Below are 22,957 nucleotides of genomic sequence, written 5' to 3'. Positions count from 1 at the left end.
ATCAGGCAGCGATCAGGCTCATAAGGTGTTAGCAGCTCACAAATATAAGCTGGAGCCTGACCGTTCAGTACTTTAAAAACCAGCAGTAAAATCTTCAAATCAATTCTAAAACTTACAGGTAGGGGCAGCAAGGATTGAAAGGATGAGAAATAAAACTACAGAGGAGAGCATACAAGGGTAAATGATAAGAGCAGTGTTCACAGACTACCGCTGGATGATAGAGACTTACATACTACAATTTCTCACACCGTCATGTGTTGAAATCACCATGTGGAGCTTAACGTTTGATCCAGGGTCTCACTCTTTTTCTCCAGTTGATTTTTATGGAGGTGAAACAATCTCCAGGACGATGGTAAAAAACGCTGTAAATCCATTTGTAGTAGTTACACACAGCTGGGATCTCATCCATAGACAATTGTAGGTTTTTTCTCATTACTCTTGGAGACTGCAGGGACACCAGCAGGTTCTCTGCATTAACTTTACAGTATGTTGATTTTCCTGATGCACCTGTTGCCATTCTTTAGTTTTTTTATTTAGTTTGTTTTATTGCCTCCAGCTCCAATAAATACAGATGCCATTCAAAGTGAAGTGACTCATGATCGTCCTCCCTCACACTCAATTACACCTTCAGCCTCATACGTGTAAACAAACCAACATGTGTGGATGAATATGTGGTCTCTATGAGGTCATGGCTGCTATAATAACTTCCACAGCCGGCTAGTTTCTGTGTTTATTTTCATTCAAACTCAGAAACAAACATGTGAAAATCATGTTTATTTGGAAAGCTTTAGGAGGTTGAGCAGCTTGCCCAAATGTTTGTCTTTTTGTGCATGAAACGTCTTTTTGTGACTCTCTATAACAGAGCTGGAGAGAGCATATATGGGAAATACATCAGGTTATTTTTTTTAAACTGAATTTTCCATTAAGACAGTCACAGCCAGGCTCTCTCAGGTCAGTGGCAACGCAGTGATGTGGAAAACTGCAATTTCAAATGTGCGGCCGCTGACAATCAAAACAACTTCCTGTATGAAATTAAGCGACACAAAGAGAAACTCAGCATTCAGCCAAATAACTTTGGGGCATTCACACTGATACCCTCCCTCCATCTCTGTCAAAAGCAATCTCTTAGCAATCTATTATAGTTTGAAAAAGGAAAAATCAGCCCTCTGATGATAAGCTCAGGAGATTAGGATCACAACCATTCTGTAATTACAAAAAAAAGCCTTTCTCAAACTTCAAATTCATAAGACGTTCAAAAGGCTGGTGGCACTGAAAGGTGAAGCCGGCGTCCTGTGCATGTGCCCATTTGATTAATTTTAAATCTGTATGTCCCCAGAATATAATAGCTGTCTCTTGATGACACATAGATTAACGCAGATCCTCACTGTTTTGTTCAGATGTGCTTTCAGGAATATTAAAATACAAATGAGGCCACTGAAGACTTGACTTCACTGATGTGACTGTGCCAAGTTGAAAATTAGGGTGAGACACATTTTTTTTCACATCTCCAGGAGATCCCAGATAATACCAGTATGAAGTCATTGTAGCCAATATGCCACTTTGAATAGGTAATTGTGGACTGAGAATGCATTGAGGCTTATTTAGCTTCAGCTTATCAGTCTGGACCAAAGTGGCGACCAACAGACAGACCAATATGTCCATCCATTCAAAGGTGTAGGTAGTGTGATTTGGGGACTTTTCAGCAGTAGATGAATCTACACTTGGTGATCAAGTGAGTATTTCAGGTAGTAGGATGATGTGTGTGTGATTGAATCAAAATTTACTACATGTGTTTGTTCATGGTAATAAAAGAACACCAGCCAGTGCAAAAGTGTGCTTCACTGATGTGTTTGTAATCATTTGTAGGCAACAGTGGAGCTCTATAACACAGAGGAATAACATATATCAGGCTTTGGACACACGATATTGTTAGTAGATCAAGACATCTGTGGTTTTGGTCATTTGATTGGATCAATATGAGCCACACTTTCAGAAAGTCTATCCAGTTTTAATGCAAATCCAGTCGGAAGTGGTAGAAGCTATTTCAGACACATTTCATCTCTTCCTGACAGCTCATTGACAGCTGCAGTTTTGACATGTAAAGGTTAGACTGTCCAATGTTTCCTGTCTTTGACCTTTATTGGACAGCCAGTGTATAGACTTGATCCAAAAAGGATCTTACTGTCCCTTTGGCCAGGTCAGGACCCCTCTGACCACACATACACACATATAACCAAACACTGGACAGATGGCAGAGCAGGCTGGAATTGCTTGTAGTCCCTAAAGGCAGTCAATCAGACACATGTCACAGAAAAAGATGAAGTAAACAATGACACAATCCATCAATTGGGCCATCAAAATGACCAATTATATACTGACAATCCAATAAAAAGGTGTTGCTGACTGCCCTGTGATGACACTGTCCTGTTGGACTTTGCCCCCTTGGTGCAGTAATGGAGAACAACAGTTTTAGTGGCGGATAGCTGAGCTCAGACTTCTGGATTCTAGTTAAATAAACTCAAAACTGCAAATTCTGTTTAGTATTGTTAATGTGTGAGAGCAGCTTTATATTGTGATTAAGTTAGATACAGTATATGCAGGACAGTAGTTGAACAAGGGGAGTTTTTTAGGCTCACACACACAGACACACACACACACACACACACACACACACACACACACACACACACACACACACACACACACACACACACACACACGTATCTTTCAAAACAAATATGACAAAGACCAAATTTCCCTGTTGACAATACAGTATAGTAATGCATGAGTCTAAAAAAATCATCAATCAAAGAGCATAACTGTTAGCAGGAGGTAATTACAGTAGTTACAAATAAATATATAGCACATGTTGCAGCAGAACATACACTTGTATATAAAATGTAAATCCCACAGCCATAATGATTGTATTCTGTGAATAGTTTTAACATTAAAAAATTGGAACACGTTGGTAGCCAAGTGGTTACCATGCATGCTGCGTAATTGCAGCGTCCCTGGTTCGAACCTGGGAAAGGGACATTTTTGTGCATGTCATTCTTCTCTATTACAAAAAATAAAATGATTATGTTCATTTCATTATTCATTTTAATATTCTGTGTTGCATTTGTGGGAGACTCATTGTTAAAACAGATTTGGATTGAGCTTCTGATTCTGATTGACTGGATAACTTTAAAGAGGGATGTTGTTGAAGAAGCAGGTTGGTAGACAGGAGTACATGAAATAGGGAGTCCTGCAGCCTCACAGCAAGCTACCACAGATCCTCCTTCTACACACCAGTGGACTTCTCAGCTTCATCTAACTGGAACCTATCTGCTCTGATAAGTTAATGAAGTGAGGTTGGCAGATCTAAGGAATCATATTACATGCTCTGCTAATGTTTGAGTTGCATATTATCTTTGTCAAACATCAGCAGTCAGCTTCTTTACTCATCATGTTATTAGTATACATATAAACTCTCTCGCAAAGGTGAGTGTGTGCATGTGAGTGTGTCCACAACAGTCACTCACTGCATTACGGTCAAGTCCTTGGTGGTTGAGTGCATTGATTCATTCACATACCTTAATTTGATACAAGGCAGAAACTGACAAATTGTGCATGGCAGTGAAGTCATCAACACCTTTAATTAAAAGCTGCTTCCATTTTTTTCTTGTGTAAGTGTCATAATGGCTTTATCAATAATATGGACAAACTAGAAATCAGACATGTATTGGGTAGCTGTCATTTTGAGTTAAATGCTCTTTATGTTTCATTATTATGCTGTACACAAATTAGACTATTGATTTTGATTTTTTTCTGAACATTATAATGTCCAGATTTTGTTGACAATGGAACAGACAGACGATTTTTTGGCTTTAGTTTGTTCACAAAAATATTTTATAGTATTGGTTTAGATTAGACTATATAAACTCATTATTCAGAGTATTCAAATCTAAGATCATACCTTCAGCCATCTTTTCATTTGTCTCATCAAAGGTCATCCAAAAATATGACATACATGATAGGAAGCAGAAATGATGTAGAACCACTGTACTAAACTACATGATAAAAGTTGCACACCACATTGCAGTGGGAACATCCTTCCTGACCCTGACGACTCCTGAGCAGCTACTGATTGCAGTTCCTCACCTGGCAGCCCAAGTGTCAATCAGTCCTTGATTACACAGAGAGACAAAACACAAGCGAGGCTGTTCACAACCAATGCACACAACCCATATGGTAAGACTTAAATATCTATCAAATGTTAGCCTTGAGGATGTGAGGGGAGAGTTTTGTTCAGATGTTAAAAGGCTTGAAATTCACTTTGGATTGTATTTCAGAAAATGTCTTGGTTATATGGGTGATGAGTGAACCCACTGATCAGAACAATTTTAGCTTCCAGCTTTCATCCTAAATTTATTAAAATCCTAACCAACTGAGAAGTGTGAAATAAAAATGTTTTTCAATGTGGGGATTATAGAGATGTGACTGGTTCCCAATAAGACCTCTTATGACACATCCATGAGTGGGCATAGTACAACTTTGTATGTTATTTGTTTATTAGACGGACTCTCCCAGCCAGGAGCGATTCTAGGATCAGACCTTTTAGAGGGGCTCAGCTCCTAATGAGAAGTTGACATAGGCCTACAATGTCCTGCAAGTGTTCAAACCCTCTGCTAATGAATCATTTCACTGGATAATGTAAATTACAACAACAAATAATACATAGTTGAGTGGTCTACTATAATATATAATAATAATGGTTCAGAATTAATGACAGAACTATCCAGAGTCCATTAAACCTGTTAAAATAAAACCATTTGAACCTGTAGGATAAGTGTGTGTCCCATCTCTAACAGATAGACTTGCAAAATAGTGTAAAAGTTGTGTAAAATAATTCTTATGAAAAAATACAATAATAATTGATTTTATTTTGAGGGGTGCTGAGATGAAATGTATTGTGTAAAATCGGCCCTGCTCCCAGCATCCTTCTTAGCCCTTCTTCAATCCACACCGCATTTTGCTCCACACCTTCCAGCCTGAAACGTGACGTCAGCTTCCCTCCCCCTCCCCTTAGCAACAGAGGCAACATGGCGGCGTCCAGCAACGCTGAGCATTCTCCAGAGATATCCAGACCGTTGAAGATACCCAAGACCGAGGTGCCATCCCCTGAGTCTGAGGATTTGAGTGACAGTAATCAATACCACTCCGATCCCTCCACGCCTAACCGATTTTCTCCTTTGAACGTGGGCTCAGGGGGCCCGGGCCGGACGGCGGCCTCGTCTTCCTCCAACAGCTTCACGGCTTGCCGGGGGATGTCGTGGACCCCATCCGAGACTAACGCCCTGATCGCGGTGTGGGGCAACGAGAGACTGACAGAGGCTAGGATGCAGCAGCTGGAGGTGGCAGGCACCGTGTTCTCCGGTAAGGCCCCCGGTCCCGCCATGTACGAGCGGGTGTCCAGAGCCTTGTCGGAGCTGGGCTACGAGAGGACCCCGTCCCAGTGCAGGGAGAGGATGAAGGTAATATGAGATCAGAGACACAACAGAGGTTTTAACGGTAACATGTTGTTTCATCCATCATCAGTCTGTCCCTGCAGCTGATGGAGCTGTGATGGTGATGATGATGATGAGGAGGAGGAGAAGATCACAACAAGACTGTCACATTTGAATTGTCCAGTTGTTGTCCAGATGTTGAGCTGTCATGCAGCTGATCACAGCATGTAGAGATCAGTCTCCTGGTAAACACACAATGACTGTCTGAGGAAAACAAATGAATGTTTAATTCAAAATGTCAAGATTTCTCTCATTTTATCATAGTGTACAAACTGTTTAACACACCGCACAGTAAACCCATCTACACACAGTTTACACACCTTGATATACACATCATAGTAAACAGTGAGCACATATTGTAAGAAATATGAAGTCAGGTCTCTGCAAATGAAATACATGAAATGTAGTTATTTCCACAATGATCATCATCATAATGAGTTTACCGTGTTTTATGCACAACCACATCATCTCAAAGCCCACACACTGTTGGATCTACTAAGGTGAAATCAACATATTGAAAGCTTTCAGTCATTCATTCATTTATTCTCTCATCTAGTTGGTAGTTCAAATGTATCACTCACCATCAGAGATGGTTGCTGGAAGTGAGAAATACAGATTTTCTGCATTAGACTAGGTTATTTATTCAATTTTCAAAGAACATACTCTGTACTTATGGAGTTCCAAAAACTCCTACAAGGATAGCGTTCTAAGTAGTGCACAGAATGTAGAGCATCATTTAATCCTGTAAAGCAGCTAAATAGGATACAGACTATAGCAGAATGTAAATAATCATAATGTTAAAGTCTTTGTAGGATTGGACATTAGAGTTGCATAAGTTGTGGAATTCTAGAGATGCACAATATAAAATGTTCCATCATTCATCTCAACCGTAAAATCATAAAGGATGTCATCATAACTCCCAGCTGCCACTAAAGTCAGAATCCCATTGGATGTGTGTTCTGGAGGTCAGTGTGTTCAGGGTTAAAGTTCAATTTAGTTCCCTTTCCACTGGATATAATACTCTGCAGTCTGCACAACATCAATCATGTCCTTTTCGTGTATTACATGAAAGCTTTAAGTTTTCTATGTGAGCCTCTCTGATGTGAACCATTATGTACACATATAACAGCTGACAAGTCAACACATTGCTGATTTCTCCTCTGTCACACACAGACGCTGCGGCGATGCTACAGCCGTGTGAAGGAGCACGGCATCGGCAAGAGGAAGAGCAGCTACACTATAGAACAGCTGGAGAAGGTGTTCGGTCAGGGAGGCTGGGACTCCCAGAGCTGTGCCCCTGTGCTCATCAACAGCAGTGGCTTGTATCAGGAGATGGAGTCTGATGGCAGCACCCTGGAGGACTTCTCCCAGGAGGACTGGTGCAACCAGGTGCTGGACTCTGCTTTCCAGGAGGGAGATATGGAGACTGGTGAGTGTGTTAGTGAGCTGTGGATAGATAGCACTGAACTACACAGGAATAGCGAGTTGGGACTAATGCATGTGCTTCTTTTTCCCTAGAAGAAATCCAGGTGCCTAAACACAGAGCTCTACAGATTCAAGCAGAGCTGTCAGAACAAACTCAGTAAGTCAACTTAGAACAAAGGCCGACCTCACTTTGTCTTTGTAACCTGAATGTTTGAAATAAAGCTTTGAGTTGTAAGATGTGAATTAGCCAGATCATTGCAAATGACTGTTAAAAAGACCAACTTTCATTTGTTTGACATTACTCTGAGAGGGATGCACTTAGCAAAAATGGTGTTGCTGTTGTCTTTCCCCAATTTATTCTAAATCTGAAACAGTATCTGAGAGTGGAAACTGATCAGAGCGTTATCTTCCAATAACATCTTGAGCTAAATACGATCTCAGCCCACAAATGTACATCTTAGTTTTAAAAAATCCTGTATCAGTCGGGCTATAATACCCAAGATATTCTCTGTATTGAAATGAAATGTTCTTCTAAATTTTAATTCTGGGTTCAGAAAGGTTGCTGGAAATTAGGAATAAAGTTTTTTTTTCTGCAGGGGAACAGATTATTTAATCAATTTTCAAAGAACATACTCTGTACTTACTACAGTCACAGTTCTAAAAACACCTACAATGATAGTTTGTGGATAGTTTTCTCAGTAGTACACAGATGAAGAGCATCATTTAATCCTGTAAAGCAGCTAAATATGATGCTACAGACTACAGCAGAATGTAAATAATCACAATATTAAAGTCTTTGTAGGATTGGACGGTAGAGTTGCATAAGTTAATGGTTTGAATTAAGTGATTCTCAAATCTGTGTGCATTGCTGTCTGCGAGGGTGTCATTTTCTGATATCACCACTAGGTGCCAGTATTCATATTTCTAATCTCTAAGGAATCTCTTCACCTGTCTCCTTTGGATGCTCTTTTGTTTTAAAGTTGTGGTTTAGCCCCTAAACATCGAAGGCATCACACCCAAAAAAATACTTAAAAGAACACATAGTTTGAGTTTATATTTTTTACACAAACAGATATGGTAAATGGACTGTACTTACATAGCGCTTTTCTAGTCTTTAAGACCACTCAGATATGAGTTAATCATCTGTAGAGGTCAGGGAAATCCTGATCTGAATCTTCCAAAACTAATACAGCTGCCTGGAGCACACTCAAGCTTTATAAGCCATATTAGGTGTCAATCTAACAAGATGCTACTTTTTTTCATTGTGTTACTTTGTCATCATCATGTATCTTTATTTTTCCGCAGAAAAAGGGACATGATGCAGACTGTGATGCGTATCCTCGAGTCAGTGCAGCTGAAATGGGAGCACTTCCAGACGTGGACAGAGTTCTCGCGGCTGCACCTCTCCAACAAGCTGGCCATCTTCGGCGTAGGGTACAACACGCGCTGGCGCGACGATGTGCGCTACCACTACGCTGAAATCAGCTCGCAGGTGCCGCTGGGCAAAAGGCTCCGTGAGTACTTTAATCCGGAGAAACCAGAGGGCCGAATCATCATGACCAAAGTTCAGAAGATGAACTGGAAGAATGTTTACTACAAGTTCCTGGACATTACCATCAGTGAGGCGCGCTGTCTGGAGCTGCACATGGAGGTGGACTGGACCCCTGTCTCCCAGTCCAGAGCAGCAGGCTGCAGCACAGGCACATCCCACTACCTCCTTCCTGGTGACATCCCCAAGGCCTACGGACTCTATGCTATCGGCTATGAGGTGGTGTCGTCTGCTCAGAACTCCCCCCACAGCGATAGTCAAGACCATAGCTTACCTCAGTGCGAGTCGGAGAACGGGGCGCAAAGCTATGAAGCAGCAGGGAAGAGTGACAGGACCGGAGCTAAAGTCACTTACTGCTTCCTAGGCATAGCTGAGGACAGGACCATACAGCAGTGTCTCTTCCAGCACTTTCAGGGTTCGAGCAAGCACTACGTCCACAGCGAACCCTCAGCCGTGACGCGCTTCCTGCAGGAGAACTGCCGCGTTGGTGTCACGTACGACGAGGACGGCGATGGAGGCGAAGGCTCGACTCAACGTTTGGCCATTTACATGAAATTCATAGAGGTGGAGCTGGACTTCCTCTCAGCAGGCTCCCTGGTGGAGTGCCTCGAAACTGCTGTGGGTTATCCCTTAAAATATAACAACAAAGAAACGTGCTAACTACCACTCAGTGTTTTTTGGACGTGTAATGACTGAAGATAGTAAGAGCGAGCGTTACAGCCAGCAGAAGCAAAATGAAAGTTGACGAATTCTGTCTGTTACGAAGCATGGATGTGTGCAACAACCCTTTTTTTCAGCTCTCTTGAACTGATTTGTGATTGGATCAATCGAAACAAAAAAAAAATTGAGGATGCACAATATGGCAAATGTATTACGTAGGAATATGGGAACAGTGTTACAGAGCTGCAACATCCAAGAAGTATATACTTATTTTAGTCTAATGTGCACTACAAAGGTTCTGCTGCTTGTTTAGTGTAGATAAATATTGCCTCATCAGGGAGTGTGGAGGGGTTGGCAAGGTGACTACTGCAGTATGCATTTGTCTACCTCAGTAGGATGTAGCAAACAAGGCAGCCAACAAGGGGACCATAGCGTGTATTTATTCAAAAAAACTGCCTTTACTTTGACTGTTGGGGGTCCTGACCGGAATTCACGAAGTATCGAAACGGCTGATTTATGCCTTATGTATTGCACGTGTCTCTGGGCTGCAGCTAGGGATGCTTCGGTGCAAATTAGGGACAAAAGCTGGCCAATGCTATGCTAATGGTACTTTAGTTGCACATTTAAATGCCTGACAAGGTTGGGGGTGGTCAGAGTTTTGCTCTTGCACAAGTTACATCTGTTGTTCGCAAACTGAACTTGGCATTAATGTAGTCTTTGCTAGATATTCAGAAATACTGCCACACCAGTAAGGACATTATTTATTTTATTTTTGGAGGGGGGGGGGGGGGGGGTTGTTTGTTTGTTTGTTTGTTTGTTTGTTTGTTTGTTTTTTTGATTGGGGGTGCCATGGTATACAGTGAGCCAGTTTGTATTGGTGGCCAGTAGTTCGGAGCATCTGTAGCTGCAGCTGTGGATTTGTGGTAGATGGACAAGTTACCAGTACGTCCCGCACACTGGTATTGGAAACACTCTAGTCTTGCAGATAACGTGATCATGCCAGCGGTCTTGATAATCTGCTTGCTTACAGGTATAAGACCTAAGAGCACTGATCTGGGAGTTCTACTATAAGCTGCAAATGTTAACTCGCCCGTAGACCAGTAATCAAACTGAATCCTTTATGAACAGGGTTCCTGAGGTTATGTGCAATGTGCCAGGAAAGGACTGTGTAGAGAAGAATCAAACAATGGATAAATCCATATTGAATCTATATATATTGAATCTACCTTATATATCTATAATATATATATATTTAAGAATATTGATGTTCTTGAGCATTCCGGCTTTTGCAAACTTGCAATGTTCATTTGTTTGGGTATACAGTATATGACAGACAAATATGATATTTTCTATTTTATTGGTTGACACCACGTCTTGTGTGTGATTGTTTTGAGGTCACCGTCTTGTATGTTTACATGTCTGAAAACCAATAAATGGGGCACTCACTGTCATTTGCCACAGTGTTAATGAGTCTGTGTATTGTTTTGTTCAATAGGTTGTAGTTTGATACTATTTAACGTTGTATGTGCCTTTTTAGAAAAGCAGAAATGGCTACAGATGAATCGTGCTATGATCTGTCCTCAACAGTGTTAACATTATAATAAACAAAAACTAATCTAAAAAGTGTCCTAAAAATGATGTGTTGTGCTGCATTAGGCATGTCCAGGTTCACCAAGTTGAACAACTGCATAAGTCCAGAAAAACATTTCCACAGAACAGAGCAAGGAAATTTAAAGGTCAAAAACAACAAAAGAATAAAATGATTTTAGGTGGATTTTATTTACGATTAATAGACTGATAATTCTCCTGCTGACACCCCAGTGAATCAACACGATCAAAGTGATTATTTTTCTGTTTTTAACCTTCCAGTATTTAGGTCAAGTCTGATCGATTTACATTTTCCATACATCATAAACATTGTGTTTTTCATCTGGTTGTCTCAAAGCATCAGGATTTCCTACACACTAGGCATTTGAACATATAAAATAGCTCATCACCACCATGAGTGGTTCAGTAAACATTTTCACACCTGTAGTGTTCCTGGTCAAAAATGACCACCATAGGAAATGAATGGGTAAGACTATACTATGTGCATCCATTAAATGGAAAACACAAGCATGCTCATCCACACACATAAGCCTTCCATGTGAACTACACCCTCAAGACAAAACAATGTATCATATCCTCTCGAAGACCCCATATATAATGCTTTATTTGCACCATCCTCTCATTTTTTAAATGTCAACCACTCGTCCGAGACATTGTTTCACAGCTTTAAAAAGTCCTAAACAAAATTTGTTGAGAGAACGCTTTTGTCCACATTGAATTAACTCTACAACTGAAATGGATTTCCTTGACATTTTGAACAGACATTCATGTTTCCCAGACAACCAATCTTGCTGACTTTGATGATCCCCTGACCTCTCCTCTGCCACCGTGAGGTAGATTTTTTGTGCTTTTGAGTGAAATGTTTCAACAATTATTGGAAGGTTTGTCATTAAATTTGGTTCAGATATTCCTCTCAGGATGACTTGTGGTCATTTACCTATAGCGTCATCATCACCAATTCCAGACTAATTATGTGTCCAATAACTTTAATTATTTATAATTAAATCCCTGCTAAACTCTGAACATTTCCACAACCCTTAGCTGTACTTTGTGTTTAGTGCTCAGTAGAAAAAAATGTTAACACGTTAAATGTGCAAACCACTATGTAACATAAGATTTAAGTGGGTGTAATTGCAGTAGTTGAATGAATGTGATTTTGGAAGATGTAATTCACACTTTTGGCCATTAGATGGTGATGTAAAGCTGTTGAAAATCCCCAAATGTTAGTGTAGGAATGACCCAACTGTAATTTCTGGTCATTGCAAAATGAAATCTATTGAAGCCTGCTTAGAAAGGCTTTAATATGTGATTTAAAAAGGATCATATAAACCAATAATAAAAACAGGATGACAGATGTGCAGAGGCCGACTAATAATTTAAAGGTGAACCCACCACTGACACATCGTGAGGCTGTGATGTATGTGCAGAGACAGCACTGCTGACCTTTTGGATACTAGCCTTTGGAACCAATAACTGAACATTTCCTCAGACTCAATCAAACACAGTATAAAACACAAGTAAACAGAATCAGTGAAGCTATTTTCTTTCACACTATTTGTGTACAAAGACTACAAAAACAATAGAAAGGCATGAACTGTATTCAGCCTTTTTTTCTATGAATAAATTGTGTCTCTCAGTCAGTTAGTCAATAATTAATTATACATTTTGCTATTCGCTGTTTAATTTACATTGTAGGTGCAACACTTCTGACTCAATGGAAGAAATTACACATACATCATGTAAATCAATATTTCATGTGCACTGCTGTTGTATATTTGATAGGGCTGTTTGCTTTTGCATTGTGTAATGTGTAAAAGCTTTTCATGCAGTGTTTCTGTAGAAAAACAAAGGGAGATTTTTGCCAAATGTACATTATTGTTTTGTCATTAAAGCATTTATAGGTCAAATTTACACCATGTTACTTCTGCTGGAGCATTAGAGCATTAAATTAAACATAAATAAGGAAAACTCTTCTGGAAATGACTCTATAACTATGAACATCACTTCACAAGTCCCTAAGTGAAATATTATGAACATGACCCGAAGCCAAATGAAACAAAACACCTGCTACAGCATTCTGTGTAAATACAATACATTTAGGACGTCTTTGACCAGTTTGCAGGTCTTTAAACCAAATCTACAGTATCTAGGACAGTGATGATGACCCCCGTAAAAACAATACCAATGCAGGTTCATGCAAATTTCACGCGTCTACCATATAGAGTATAATCTGAGATAATCTCATCAGAAAAACAATAGACTGTGGTTCTCATGCTCTATTTGAACTCTGAATTATTTGTGTATGCAGGCAGCTACAAATACACAATAAAAGGTAAACTGATGTCCAAAGTCCAGGATGTGGAGTGATGCAGGTGACGCATAAACTGCAAACATTTACAATAAAATAGCTTATAGACTATTACAAAGCAATTAAAAGAGCATGTGGAAAGACCTGTTTCAGTTATGTTAGTGTCAGTCTTGATTCTCATGAACAGCACTAACATATCAAGTGTACATTCCTGGTTTCTTGCACTGTACTTCAGACCCAGGTAATATCTTCTTTATAGATATGAATGCTGTACTTTTCCATGGATATAATAAATTAGCTCCAAATGATTATTGTAATAAATTGGCTATAGTTGAGGATGTAGATATTATCAACACAGGTTAGAAGAAAAGTATTCAACCTGTTTCTAGACTTTCAGAAAACATCTTAAATGTTTAAAAATGGAAACTCCATATTTTGTTTTGGACAGTGTTTCTGACAGTGACTATAACATAAAGAGGATGAGTCAAACCTCATGTTGAATTTTTGTGGAGCCTGACAAATTTAAAACACATTTTTTTTCTCCCATCACTGAGGATCCCTTTCTGCTTAAGGGTCCCTAGGCACTTGGCCAGATTTCCTGCATGCTAGATCCGACCATACATATACTGTACATGTATAAGATAGATCTGCAGTATTATAGTTGTAGATACATGTTGTGTTCTTAGCATGAGTAATGTACTCAATACTTATGTAATGTACAGGTATTTGTATTATATTGGTTTGATAAGCAGTGTATGGACTTTAAGTAATGGCAAGGATTATCACTATAACACATTTTCAGTTAATTAAAAACTGAGACTAGAAAGAAATTAATCTATCTTTCAGCTAATTCTGAGCTAATCAATTGGAAGGAGACAGTATGTTTGGCCTGCAGGTGTCATGTTTGTTCATCTTTTGACTGGACTTTGTTTTGTCTGTTTGGATTAGTCCAGAGTCCAGTATTAGCCTCTCTGCTCAAATGATATTTGTACCAAAATAAAAATAGGCCTGTTTTGACAGCTTTTCCCTGAATGCTGTAGATTTCAGCTGGAAGCACAGATGCAATTTACAACAACACAACAAAATCTCCTCCACATAAGGATCGGACCCTGCTTCCTTGGATTTAATCACAGGGGATAACCCTTGTTCACCTCTCATAATTGAGCAGTCGTCCTGCATTAGCCTCACCCTTGTTGCTGAGGCAACTAGGCAACCTTAGAAAATGAAATAAAGGGGTCTGACCACCTCAGAGAACACAGGTCAGTCCATATTTTTACATCAGGGGGGTGAGCTCACCTTGGGAATTCACATCAAGCTGAGTCCAGTCTTTCTGCTGCTTTCAGATCCTCACCTCTTCACACATGATAGAACAGGAGTCGACGTGTTTCGGGGGGAGGATAGGGTAAAGAATGGAGCTTTATGTCTGTGGGTTTGGAAATAGGCTTATTTTATTTTTTTTAAAAAAAAGCTTGAGCCAGGGTGTCTAGATGTGGCAAATTGTGCATGTAGAAGTACAGTGTGGCAGCCTCATCCCTCATCCCTTTTTTCTCCTGTGTCCTTTAGGCAAGTTAATTCCATTTCAACTGAGGACATTATTTAATCATTCATTATTTTACTTTTTGTTGTGTACTACGACTATTTTAGAGAAATGTTTTGCTTCATATATAATTTCCATTCAAACCTTCAGTTCATGAATAAATGTGATGACTCAGCATTAGTCCAGCTGTGTTACCTTGTTAGCTTATTCGTTTTTGTCAAATATATTAAAACAAAGCAACAAACAAATCATTTAAAGCCATGTAATCATATTTTTCATGGTTTACAATCATTTTAATATGTTTTTGTGACGTAGATGTGTCACCTTCTTTTATTTTTTTTATTTTAATAAAAGTAGACTATCATTGAAATGAAAAGTAGCTTTTGCACCTGCACAAAAGCGGACAGGTGTTCCCACGTCAAGCTATGAAATATAAGTAGAGAAAAACAGGATGTTAATCGGCTTTCATTTCAAAATAAAAGAGGTAGTCGCGGTCGCGCAAATGATTCAATGAACATGTTATTTGAAGCCCATATCCGGTATTGATACCGAGGTAAACCTGAAACATCAGCTCGCAGAGATGGCACATCTCAAATTCTAATTTCAGATTCAGAAAAGCTTTATTTCCAAAGCAATATAAGTGATTAAGCTACTTACATTGACTGATAATTAGAAATCAATACACAATATGCAAATAAAAATCACACATCCCTCTCTCTCTCTCTCTCTCTCTCTCTCTCTCCCTCTCTCTCTCTCTGTAAAATTCATATTCAAATTAAAATGTGCTTAGAAATATTATTACCAAAGCATCATGAATCAATTAAACAATAAAGGACTGAAACATTAAGATTATACATAAGCCTATTAATTATATAGTGTACTGTATGTGTGTGTGTGTGTGTTTGTGTGTGTGTGTGTTTCTCTCTCTCTCTCTCTCTCTCTCTCTCTCTCTCTCTCTCTCTCTCTCTGTCTCTCTCTCTCTCTCTGGAAAGGACACAGGATGACAACTTGCAGAGTTGGACTCGCAGCGCGGTGGATAAGGAAGGAGTCGCAGATGCAGCCGAGCGTTAAGAGGAGGAGAAGAGTCGCGGTAGAGCTTGGGTGTAGAAGGTGGTGATCCAGTTTACACTTTAACAACATCTCACTGCGAAGTCAGGGAAAAAAACCGAGGAGTTGATCAGACGGCGTCCAGCGTTTCCTCACCTGAAGTGTCCCTTACGTTACCTGGACCAGAGAGCGTCTCTACTGGGAGACTGGAAGAAGAAAAAGCACTTGACAGACTTCTTTTTTTCTTTTGCCTGAGGCCAAACAGTTGATATATATAAAGCTGAGTGAAGGACACTGACACGCTGAGAAGTGGAACCTGTGTGTGCATGTGAAGCATGGAGGTCTATACTACTTCGAGGAAACTTGCTTTGCTCTCCTTCACCTTTCTGTTGGGACTCTCAGGTCAGTAATGAGCTTCTTTTTAAACACTTGATGTATTTATTAGTATGTTTCAGTAGTTTCAGCATCAGTATTGTTTTCATTGAGCAAAAAAAAAAAAAAAAACAACAACCCAAAACAAAACACTTAATAGCCTAACTATATATTTCAGATGTGTTTGAAATGAGGAAAAATTGGATTTAAAATTGGATTAATGTGTCCCAAGGTGACATTCAGACACTCATTTTTCAGTAAATGACAGAAATAGTCATGTTAAAGTACAAATTTTGCCCATGTTAAGCACACTTTCAAAAATATCTCCACACATTCCATTCTTTAATATGTTATGTGTATTTCTTGGATGATTGGTGCTGACCTCAGTCATCATAACCTCATAAATTAACAAGGAAATGACAGAGAAGGTGCGAGGAACCATATTTGCTCCTGGGGGGTTCTCTCTCTCTCTCTCCCTCTCTTGTATGTGTGCCACAGGATGAAGGGATGGATTTAAAAAGCTTGAAACACCTGTTTGTTTTTCACAGGATTTGAAACAAGTGTGTTACACATGATTATGTCTTCCAGGGAAGAATAATCCCTTTATAGCTGCTGCAACATTGGCTGAGCCGTCACTCTCTCTAGCAATGTATTAAAACTCCTACTTTCACTGATAGCTGTACAGTACACTCAGCCTACTTTTACCCCCCCCCCCCCCCCCCCCCCCCCCCTTTCACTGCCATCTTTTCGATTTAGAAATTGGGGCATGGTACAGCTGCGCGAGTATTTTGCAAATGTTTTAAGGAATGAGAAGTTCTAAATAATTAATTCAGGTAAAAATTTGAACAGCGTTATGAAGAGAGGAGCATCATTTTCTACTTAAGAAATATGTGTGATTGATGATGTTTCTGAGGATAGGTTCCACTGTTTTCTTGACTCCTTCATATCAGGGAACCAGTTTCTGATTCAGCTGAAATTCATCCTCCTTAAATAGCACCAAGGGTTTGCTCAGTGTTCATATTTGGTTATGAACTCTAAATCATTATTTTATCATCTTATCTCAACTCCCAGCATCAACAGTAGCTACATTTTTGTAGATGGCAGATTTTAATGCCTCTTAACGTTCCGTTTTGACTCGGCCGGAGACGTTTCCGCCCCAAACCGCCCTACTCTCGTATGGAATAACAAGAGATATCCATTTAAGTTAGGGGAGCTCCATCTGCTTCAGGTGAGTGCGTATTAGTTCCAACAGACAAGGCTGGTGACTTTCATTCCGCCTGTGAGACATGAAAGCAAAGCAGAGCCTCACATTTTGCCTGAATTTGCTCTTGGCTGCACAAAGCCTGCGTGTGCTTTTCAGCGCTGTTGCCAAAACAATCACATGCGCTGACACAGGCAATCTCAGGCCTGCTTGTTACGCCCTCAGGGAGAGGTACAACCTGAAAAATGCTACCGTTTCATCACCCCAGACCCCTATGATGACATTATGGGTTAAGACACCTTTGAGGAATTTTCAAGGCGTCATTTCCAATGTCTCCCAGGGACTAATCTGGAGTTTTAACAGCGGGCTGTGATTCAGTGTCACAGTGTAACGTGGACAATACAACCACAGTAGTCAACCTTGACCTCGGCGTTTGACTCACCATCAATCGCCCCGCAGGTGTGTCCTGAAAACACCGAGCAGTCAAGACACAGGGAGGAAACGTTCATGAATAGGAGCTGGCAGCAACAGGAAAGCCGAGCGCTCCTTGAGTCCCTGATGTAGCCCAGTGTGTGTTAGAGCAGGAAGAGAGCAAAACGTCCGCAGACAAACAAGATAAAGACCTCATTTGGTGTTTGAGTCAAAAGATCTGAGCGGTAAGGATTGGGGAATGTTATCAGAGTGTTGACGTCAGAAGAAGGAAAGGCGAACGTTTTCAGTTTGAATAAAAACATCCATCTAATTTCAAATTTAAAGCTCAGCTGGATTTTGATTGGTTGACGTCTTTGTCTGCATACTCTGTACTTGACAGAGTGTTTAGACGTCTGCAAAGTCATCCCTTATCTGTAGTAGACCTGCAATCTAATGATCGATTATGATGATACATTTAGTAGGGAGCTATATTGATTGATCATTTAGGTTAGGTTTAAGAGGGAAATGCCACAGATTTGATCATTCTAGGTTTTTAAATGGGGTAATTTGAAGCCTTTCTTTGTCTTATTTTATAGCATATTGAATATTTGGAGGTTGTGTTGTGTTGGTTGGACAAAAAATGACATTTAATGATGCCACCATATGCTCTAGAACTAGTGACAGGTTTTTTTTGTTTTTTTTTTACTGTTTTTTGATGTTTTACAGATCAGACAATTAATCCTGAGATGAATCAACTATAAATAATAATTAGTTGCAGCTCTTATAATATATATAGTGTATTTTACTGTATGTATTTAGATAAACCTGGGATAATACTGTCATTTACACTCTGACATACACTTACTTTATAAAAATCAAGACATGAAACATTATGTTCAGGTGAAAACTTGCTACACACACACACACACACACACACACACACACACACACACACACACAGGTTTAAGCAAGAGAAATTGAAAATACACAAAACACTGTCAGGTCACATCTGGTGTACAAATGTAAGTTTACAGATCTTTCTGATCAGTGAGGCTGAACATCATTCTTCCTTTTCTTAATTGAATGTGGCACTTAACTTCTTCTTTGCTCTTTCACTCAGCAGTTGCAGTTTTCTTCTTGTTAAATGTTCCTGTATTATCGTTCACGGTGCTTCTCAATCACGTGAACTCATTAAGATTGTCTCAGTATAAAGTCATGTTCCAATCAGCTAATTTGATTACATTAGCCTAGGTTCAATAGGCGGTGTGCCTAATTATTAACTGTATTCTAATTACTTAAATTAATTTATTTGTTTAAACTACTCCCCCTCAATTCTCAGGAATCACATTGAGGGACTATTTAATGCTTTCTTTGGTATCCACTCTTGCCAGTCAATGTGAGTAAGATGCCCTTGTCCTCTATATTTAGGGATTTATTGTTAGAACTGAGTATCTGGACAGTCTGGTAGAAATACACAAATATTGAGTCACTGGACTACTTGAAGCAGTATGATACATTACTGTAGGTTCTGCTGACTCAAATTGATAAAAATTGAACTTCTCAGTGTGGTGTGTGTATGTTTGTCTGGACAATAATGGACTGGTATGCATGACTGAATTGACGCTCCGTCCCCCCAGAGCGGAAATCTGGACATAACCAATTTGTACTATTTTTAAATGTTCCCACTAAACCAACACAAGTGTGCAATAAAAAGCTGTTTTAGTCCTGGCATTAGTAGTGTGTGTGTGTGTGTGTGTGTGTGTGTGTGTGTGCGTGTGTTTGTGTGTGTGAGAAGTGAATACATTTACATGAGCACATGCGGTAATCTTTAAGCGAAGGCGTTCCTTATCAAAGGCCAGTTGTTGGTGACACGGCGATGTATAAGCTCTGCCTTATCTCCCAGCAAAAACCCTCGTACAATTACTCTTCTATTCTGGACACGCCATCTGGCAAAACATCTTCATTTATTTTCCAGGTGGGTCTCACAATGGACTTTACTTATTTAACAAGGTCAATCCATACAAGCTTCAAAGGCTCTGTTGGGATCGTGGGGTTGTGCAGGGGGGAGAGGGAGCAAAGCTGCACTGCCACTGCTGATTTTCTGTGGCTACTCAGTGATTTAGAGTAGTGAGTGAGTGGATCGCAGGCATTATTTTTAGCTCCATGTATTATTATAACACAGGGCCACTTATAGGGCACTGATCCTAGCCCCATTGTACATACATAACATGTATTAAAGCTTGACACACTGGCATACTCTATGTATGACAACATTGGTTTGTTTCCTGTTCCACTCCCTTATTGTTACCCTGACAACACGTCATCCTAAAATATATTTTATGTCCCCTAAGGCTGGCTAAGGAGAGGACATGGAATACAGTTTGTCCAACTTACAACTCTGGCCTTATCTCTAATTGCCTATTTCTTAGAATAATACCAAATGGATGTGCGGCAAAGCCCCTTTCCACTTTGAGCCAGGATTACAGCAGTTTGAAGCCCGCAGTCCTCATGTATGTGTCCCCAGCAACTGGTGCAATTTTGATTTGAGGAAGGAGATTGAGGGATTTATCGCTACATACGTAATGACACAGAAATACAACGGTGCACTTTTTTCCTTCTCGGCGAGGCAGTTTTTGCTGTTCAATTGTCAGTCCATCCATGCAAGCGTGCCAGCACCTCTTGTAATCCTATATGTATTTACACCCACCGGCACTCTGTACAAGGCCCTGGAGGACAAGAACCTGCGGGGAGATTAACGCAGGTTCAACCTCACAGTGATGGGTGAGAGACATCTTTACTTATTGAAAAATCTAAGCAGTGCTTCTAAATGTTCATCTTTTTTCCCTCTCTTTCCTGTCAAACCTCCACATTTTGCCAATATATTATTGGCCTCTAATCATATACCAATTATAGCCATTAATCCTCAGGGGCCCAAGTCTTTTCATCAGCTCTATACACACGTGTACAACACACCGACACTTCAATCTTACTATGGGTCTAAAAATACTGCAATTAAGCCCGGGGTCATGTAAACACCTTAATCTAATTATATTACCTTAATTAAAGTCACATTCAAAGGATTAATGCTGTGATTAAAGATTATGGAGCACTGCAGTATTAGCTGCATTTTTTAAAAGGCCGATCTGACCTCTACAGACCATGTTCAGCTTAACCATCAGAGGTTTGACAAGTTGCAACTCCTGCCCCACATTCACTCACTCACTACTTTTTCTTTTAGTCTACAAGCATTCATATTTTTAGTCTCTACTCTGGATGAGTTGTGGGAAAGCAGTTAGAGTAGTTGTGTATACATGTCACTTAGATGCGTGGGTGTTGTGCTTGTAAATGCTTAAAAAATGGGGATTCCTCTCATAGTGAAAGTGAGAGCAGCTGATTGCAGGTAAACACACAGACAGAGACACTACACACACACAGTGAGTGTGGATGTGTTGATTGGCTTTCCTTAGCTTTCTGTGACGTCTCATCTCCATCCATGGATCCAGAAGGAAGAAGGCCTCCTCACAGGGGTCATGAGAAAGGCACTGGGCGACTTTCCCAACACTGGGCTCTGGCCTGGGGACGCTCTTAAAGGCACACATGCTTCCATACTTCGTCTTCCTCTTCCTTCTGTGTCTCTTTCTGTCCCTTGCTGTCATCCTCTCTCTTGAAAAGGAAGAGGTCAACTTCAGCCTGCACACATGAGCAGAGTGGCTGGATAATGGTGTTGATATTTTGTTTTTCCTTTGTATGATTGATGCCTGTATATTCAGACAGAATTCTCTTGTGGACAGTAAAACATGCTTTTGTGTATTGTTTTGCATATGGGCTACATAAACACAGTTATTCCCAGCTGATGTCTGCCTCTGGCATTTTACTGACAATAATAGTTTCCCTCAATGGGGCTTTATGTTTTATTCTGAAGAATGTAAATAAACACAAGATATATAGTATATTTATGGAAATATTATCATCATTTCTGTAGGGTTTGGCTCCAGGTCAGGATAATGGCATGTGCTGCTGAATTGCATACACAATACAAGACTGCAGTGTCAGCCTCATACCCAGCTCCTAATTTATGGTTGCCTGTGACATGACTGTAGCCAGGCTTTGACAGTATACACTGGCTAATGACTATTTACAGCCAAGGGAGCAACAGGGGGCTTATCAGGTGGCTCATAAGGCCAGTCTGACTGCTTTGCTTTGCTGGGTATTCTCCTGCTTGTCTCTCTCAGCCTCACACGTCCCACCAGACTGCTGATGTCACAAACCTTTTTCTCTGTCTGCCTCTGGACTGGCTGAGAATAGCAGTAACCTCTACTGATAACTAATAAATCACTGATATATTGCTTAGCACAGGTGTTACTACACTGAAATCCATCAATTTAACACATAAAAGGTCATCCGAATGATAACTCTGATGTCATCAGGGTCAGTTGTATTTACTGTATCTGGTATTAGGGGATTGGGCCCATATCTTTCTTTTTTAAGTATAGTTTGGAAGATGTGGGTATTTACAAGGCAAGAAGAGATTATTTAAAAGATGCTATGATCGTGTTTATGGAGCCTGACACATACTAAGTTAAAAGTCTTTAGCCGATGGCCGATATGTGCTGCCGATTTTTTTGAGCCGATATTTGAAGCCGATATTGCTTTTTCTCCATTTACATGATAAAAATGTCATAATGATAACAAATGTTACACAAGTCTCAATTTAACCAAAAAAAGAAACATTTATTTACAAAATTAACAAATTAACAATTGTATTGCAGAACATAAATAAATAAAAATAATAACATAAATATGTAAGCATAAATAAAATAATTACAATATTGCACACACTAGCAACAAGCACCATAATCTTTTTAAGTAAAGTGCACAAGGTAATGTTGTAATGACACAAGAGTGTAAGGAAAATATGTAACCAGAAATACAAAATAACAACAACAATTTAGAAAGAAATGTGCATAATCTGCATTAACATTAACCCACATCAAGTACCTGAGTATTCTTTACCCCCCCCCCCCCCCCCCCCCTCACTAAAAGTTCTTAGTACTCCCAGTTTAAGAGCTGCAGGTTGTAATGCAGGAAACAGAGACGCTCTGCAGGGTTCAATTTCTTATCAGCCATTTCTTTAAAAAGAAGAAACAATAACACAAATTCAGTATATTGTTATCTAGTGCTTTCATCTTAAATTCATTATATCACCCAAATATTATGTGCAGATCATTTGGGTGCATGAGGGTAACAGTAGTGTGCAAGGGTCCCGCTCTCAGTCGGAGAGACAGAGAGA

The 22,957-nt window shown here is 39.8% G+C and overlaps 2 protein-coding genes across 2 annotated transcripts in view; both read left to right on the top strand.

Annotated features, from left to right (window-relative positions):
* Positions 1-5,084: 5,084 nt before the first annotated feature.
* Positions 5,085-9,183, top strand: LOC128370959 (myb/SANT-like DNA-binding domain-containing protein 2). The gene is made up of 4 exons (XM_053331143.1): positions 5,085-5,516; positions 6,723-6,978; positions 7,068-7,131; positions 8,280-9,183. Exons 1-4 carry the CDS (start codon positions 5,085-5,087, stop codon positions 9,181-9,183), a joined length of 1,656 nt encoding a protein of 551 aa, XP_053187118.1.
* Positions 9,184-15,685: 6,502 nt separating this feature from the next.
* esama (endothelial cell adhesion molecule a) overlaps positions 15,686-22,957 on the top strand; it is a 58,868-nt gene continuing 51,596 nt past the window's right edge. Inside the window, exon 1 of the mRNA XM_053331577.1 lies at positions 15,686-16,085. Coding sequence (XP_053187552.1) covers positions 16,019-16,085 — 67 coding nt within the window. The 5' untranslated portion in view covers positions 15,686-16,018. The remainder of the gene's footprint in view (positions 16,086-22,957) is intronic.

This window comes from Scomber japonicus, chromosome 13, assembly GCF_027409825.1.
Source record: "Scomber japonicus isolate fScoJap1 chromosome 13, fScoJap1.pri, whole genome shotgun sequence".
Taxonomy (NCBI): domain Eukaryota; kingdom Metazoa; phylum Chordata; class Actinopteri; order Scombriformes; family Scombridae; genus Scomber; species Scomber japonicus.
Note: the sequence above shows the minus strand (reverse complement) of the source record. Positions and strands in the feature narration are given on the sequence as shown.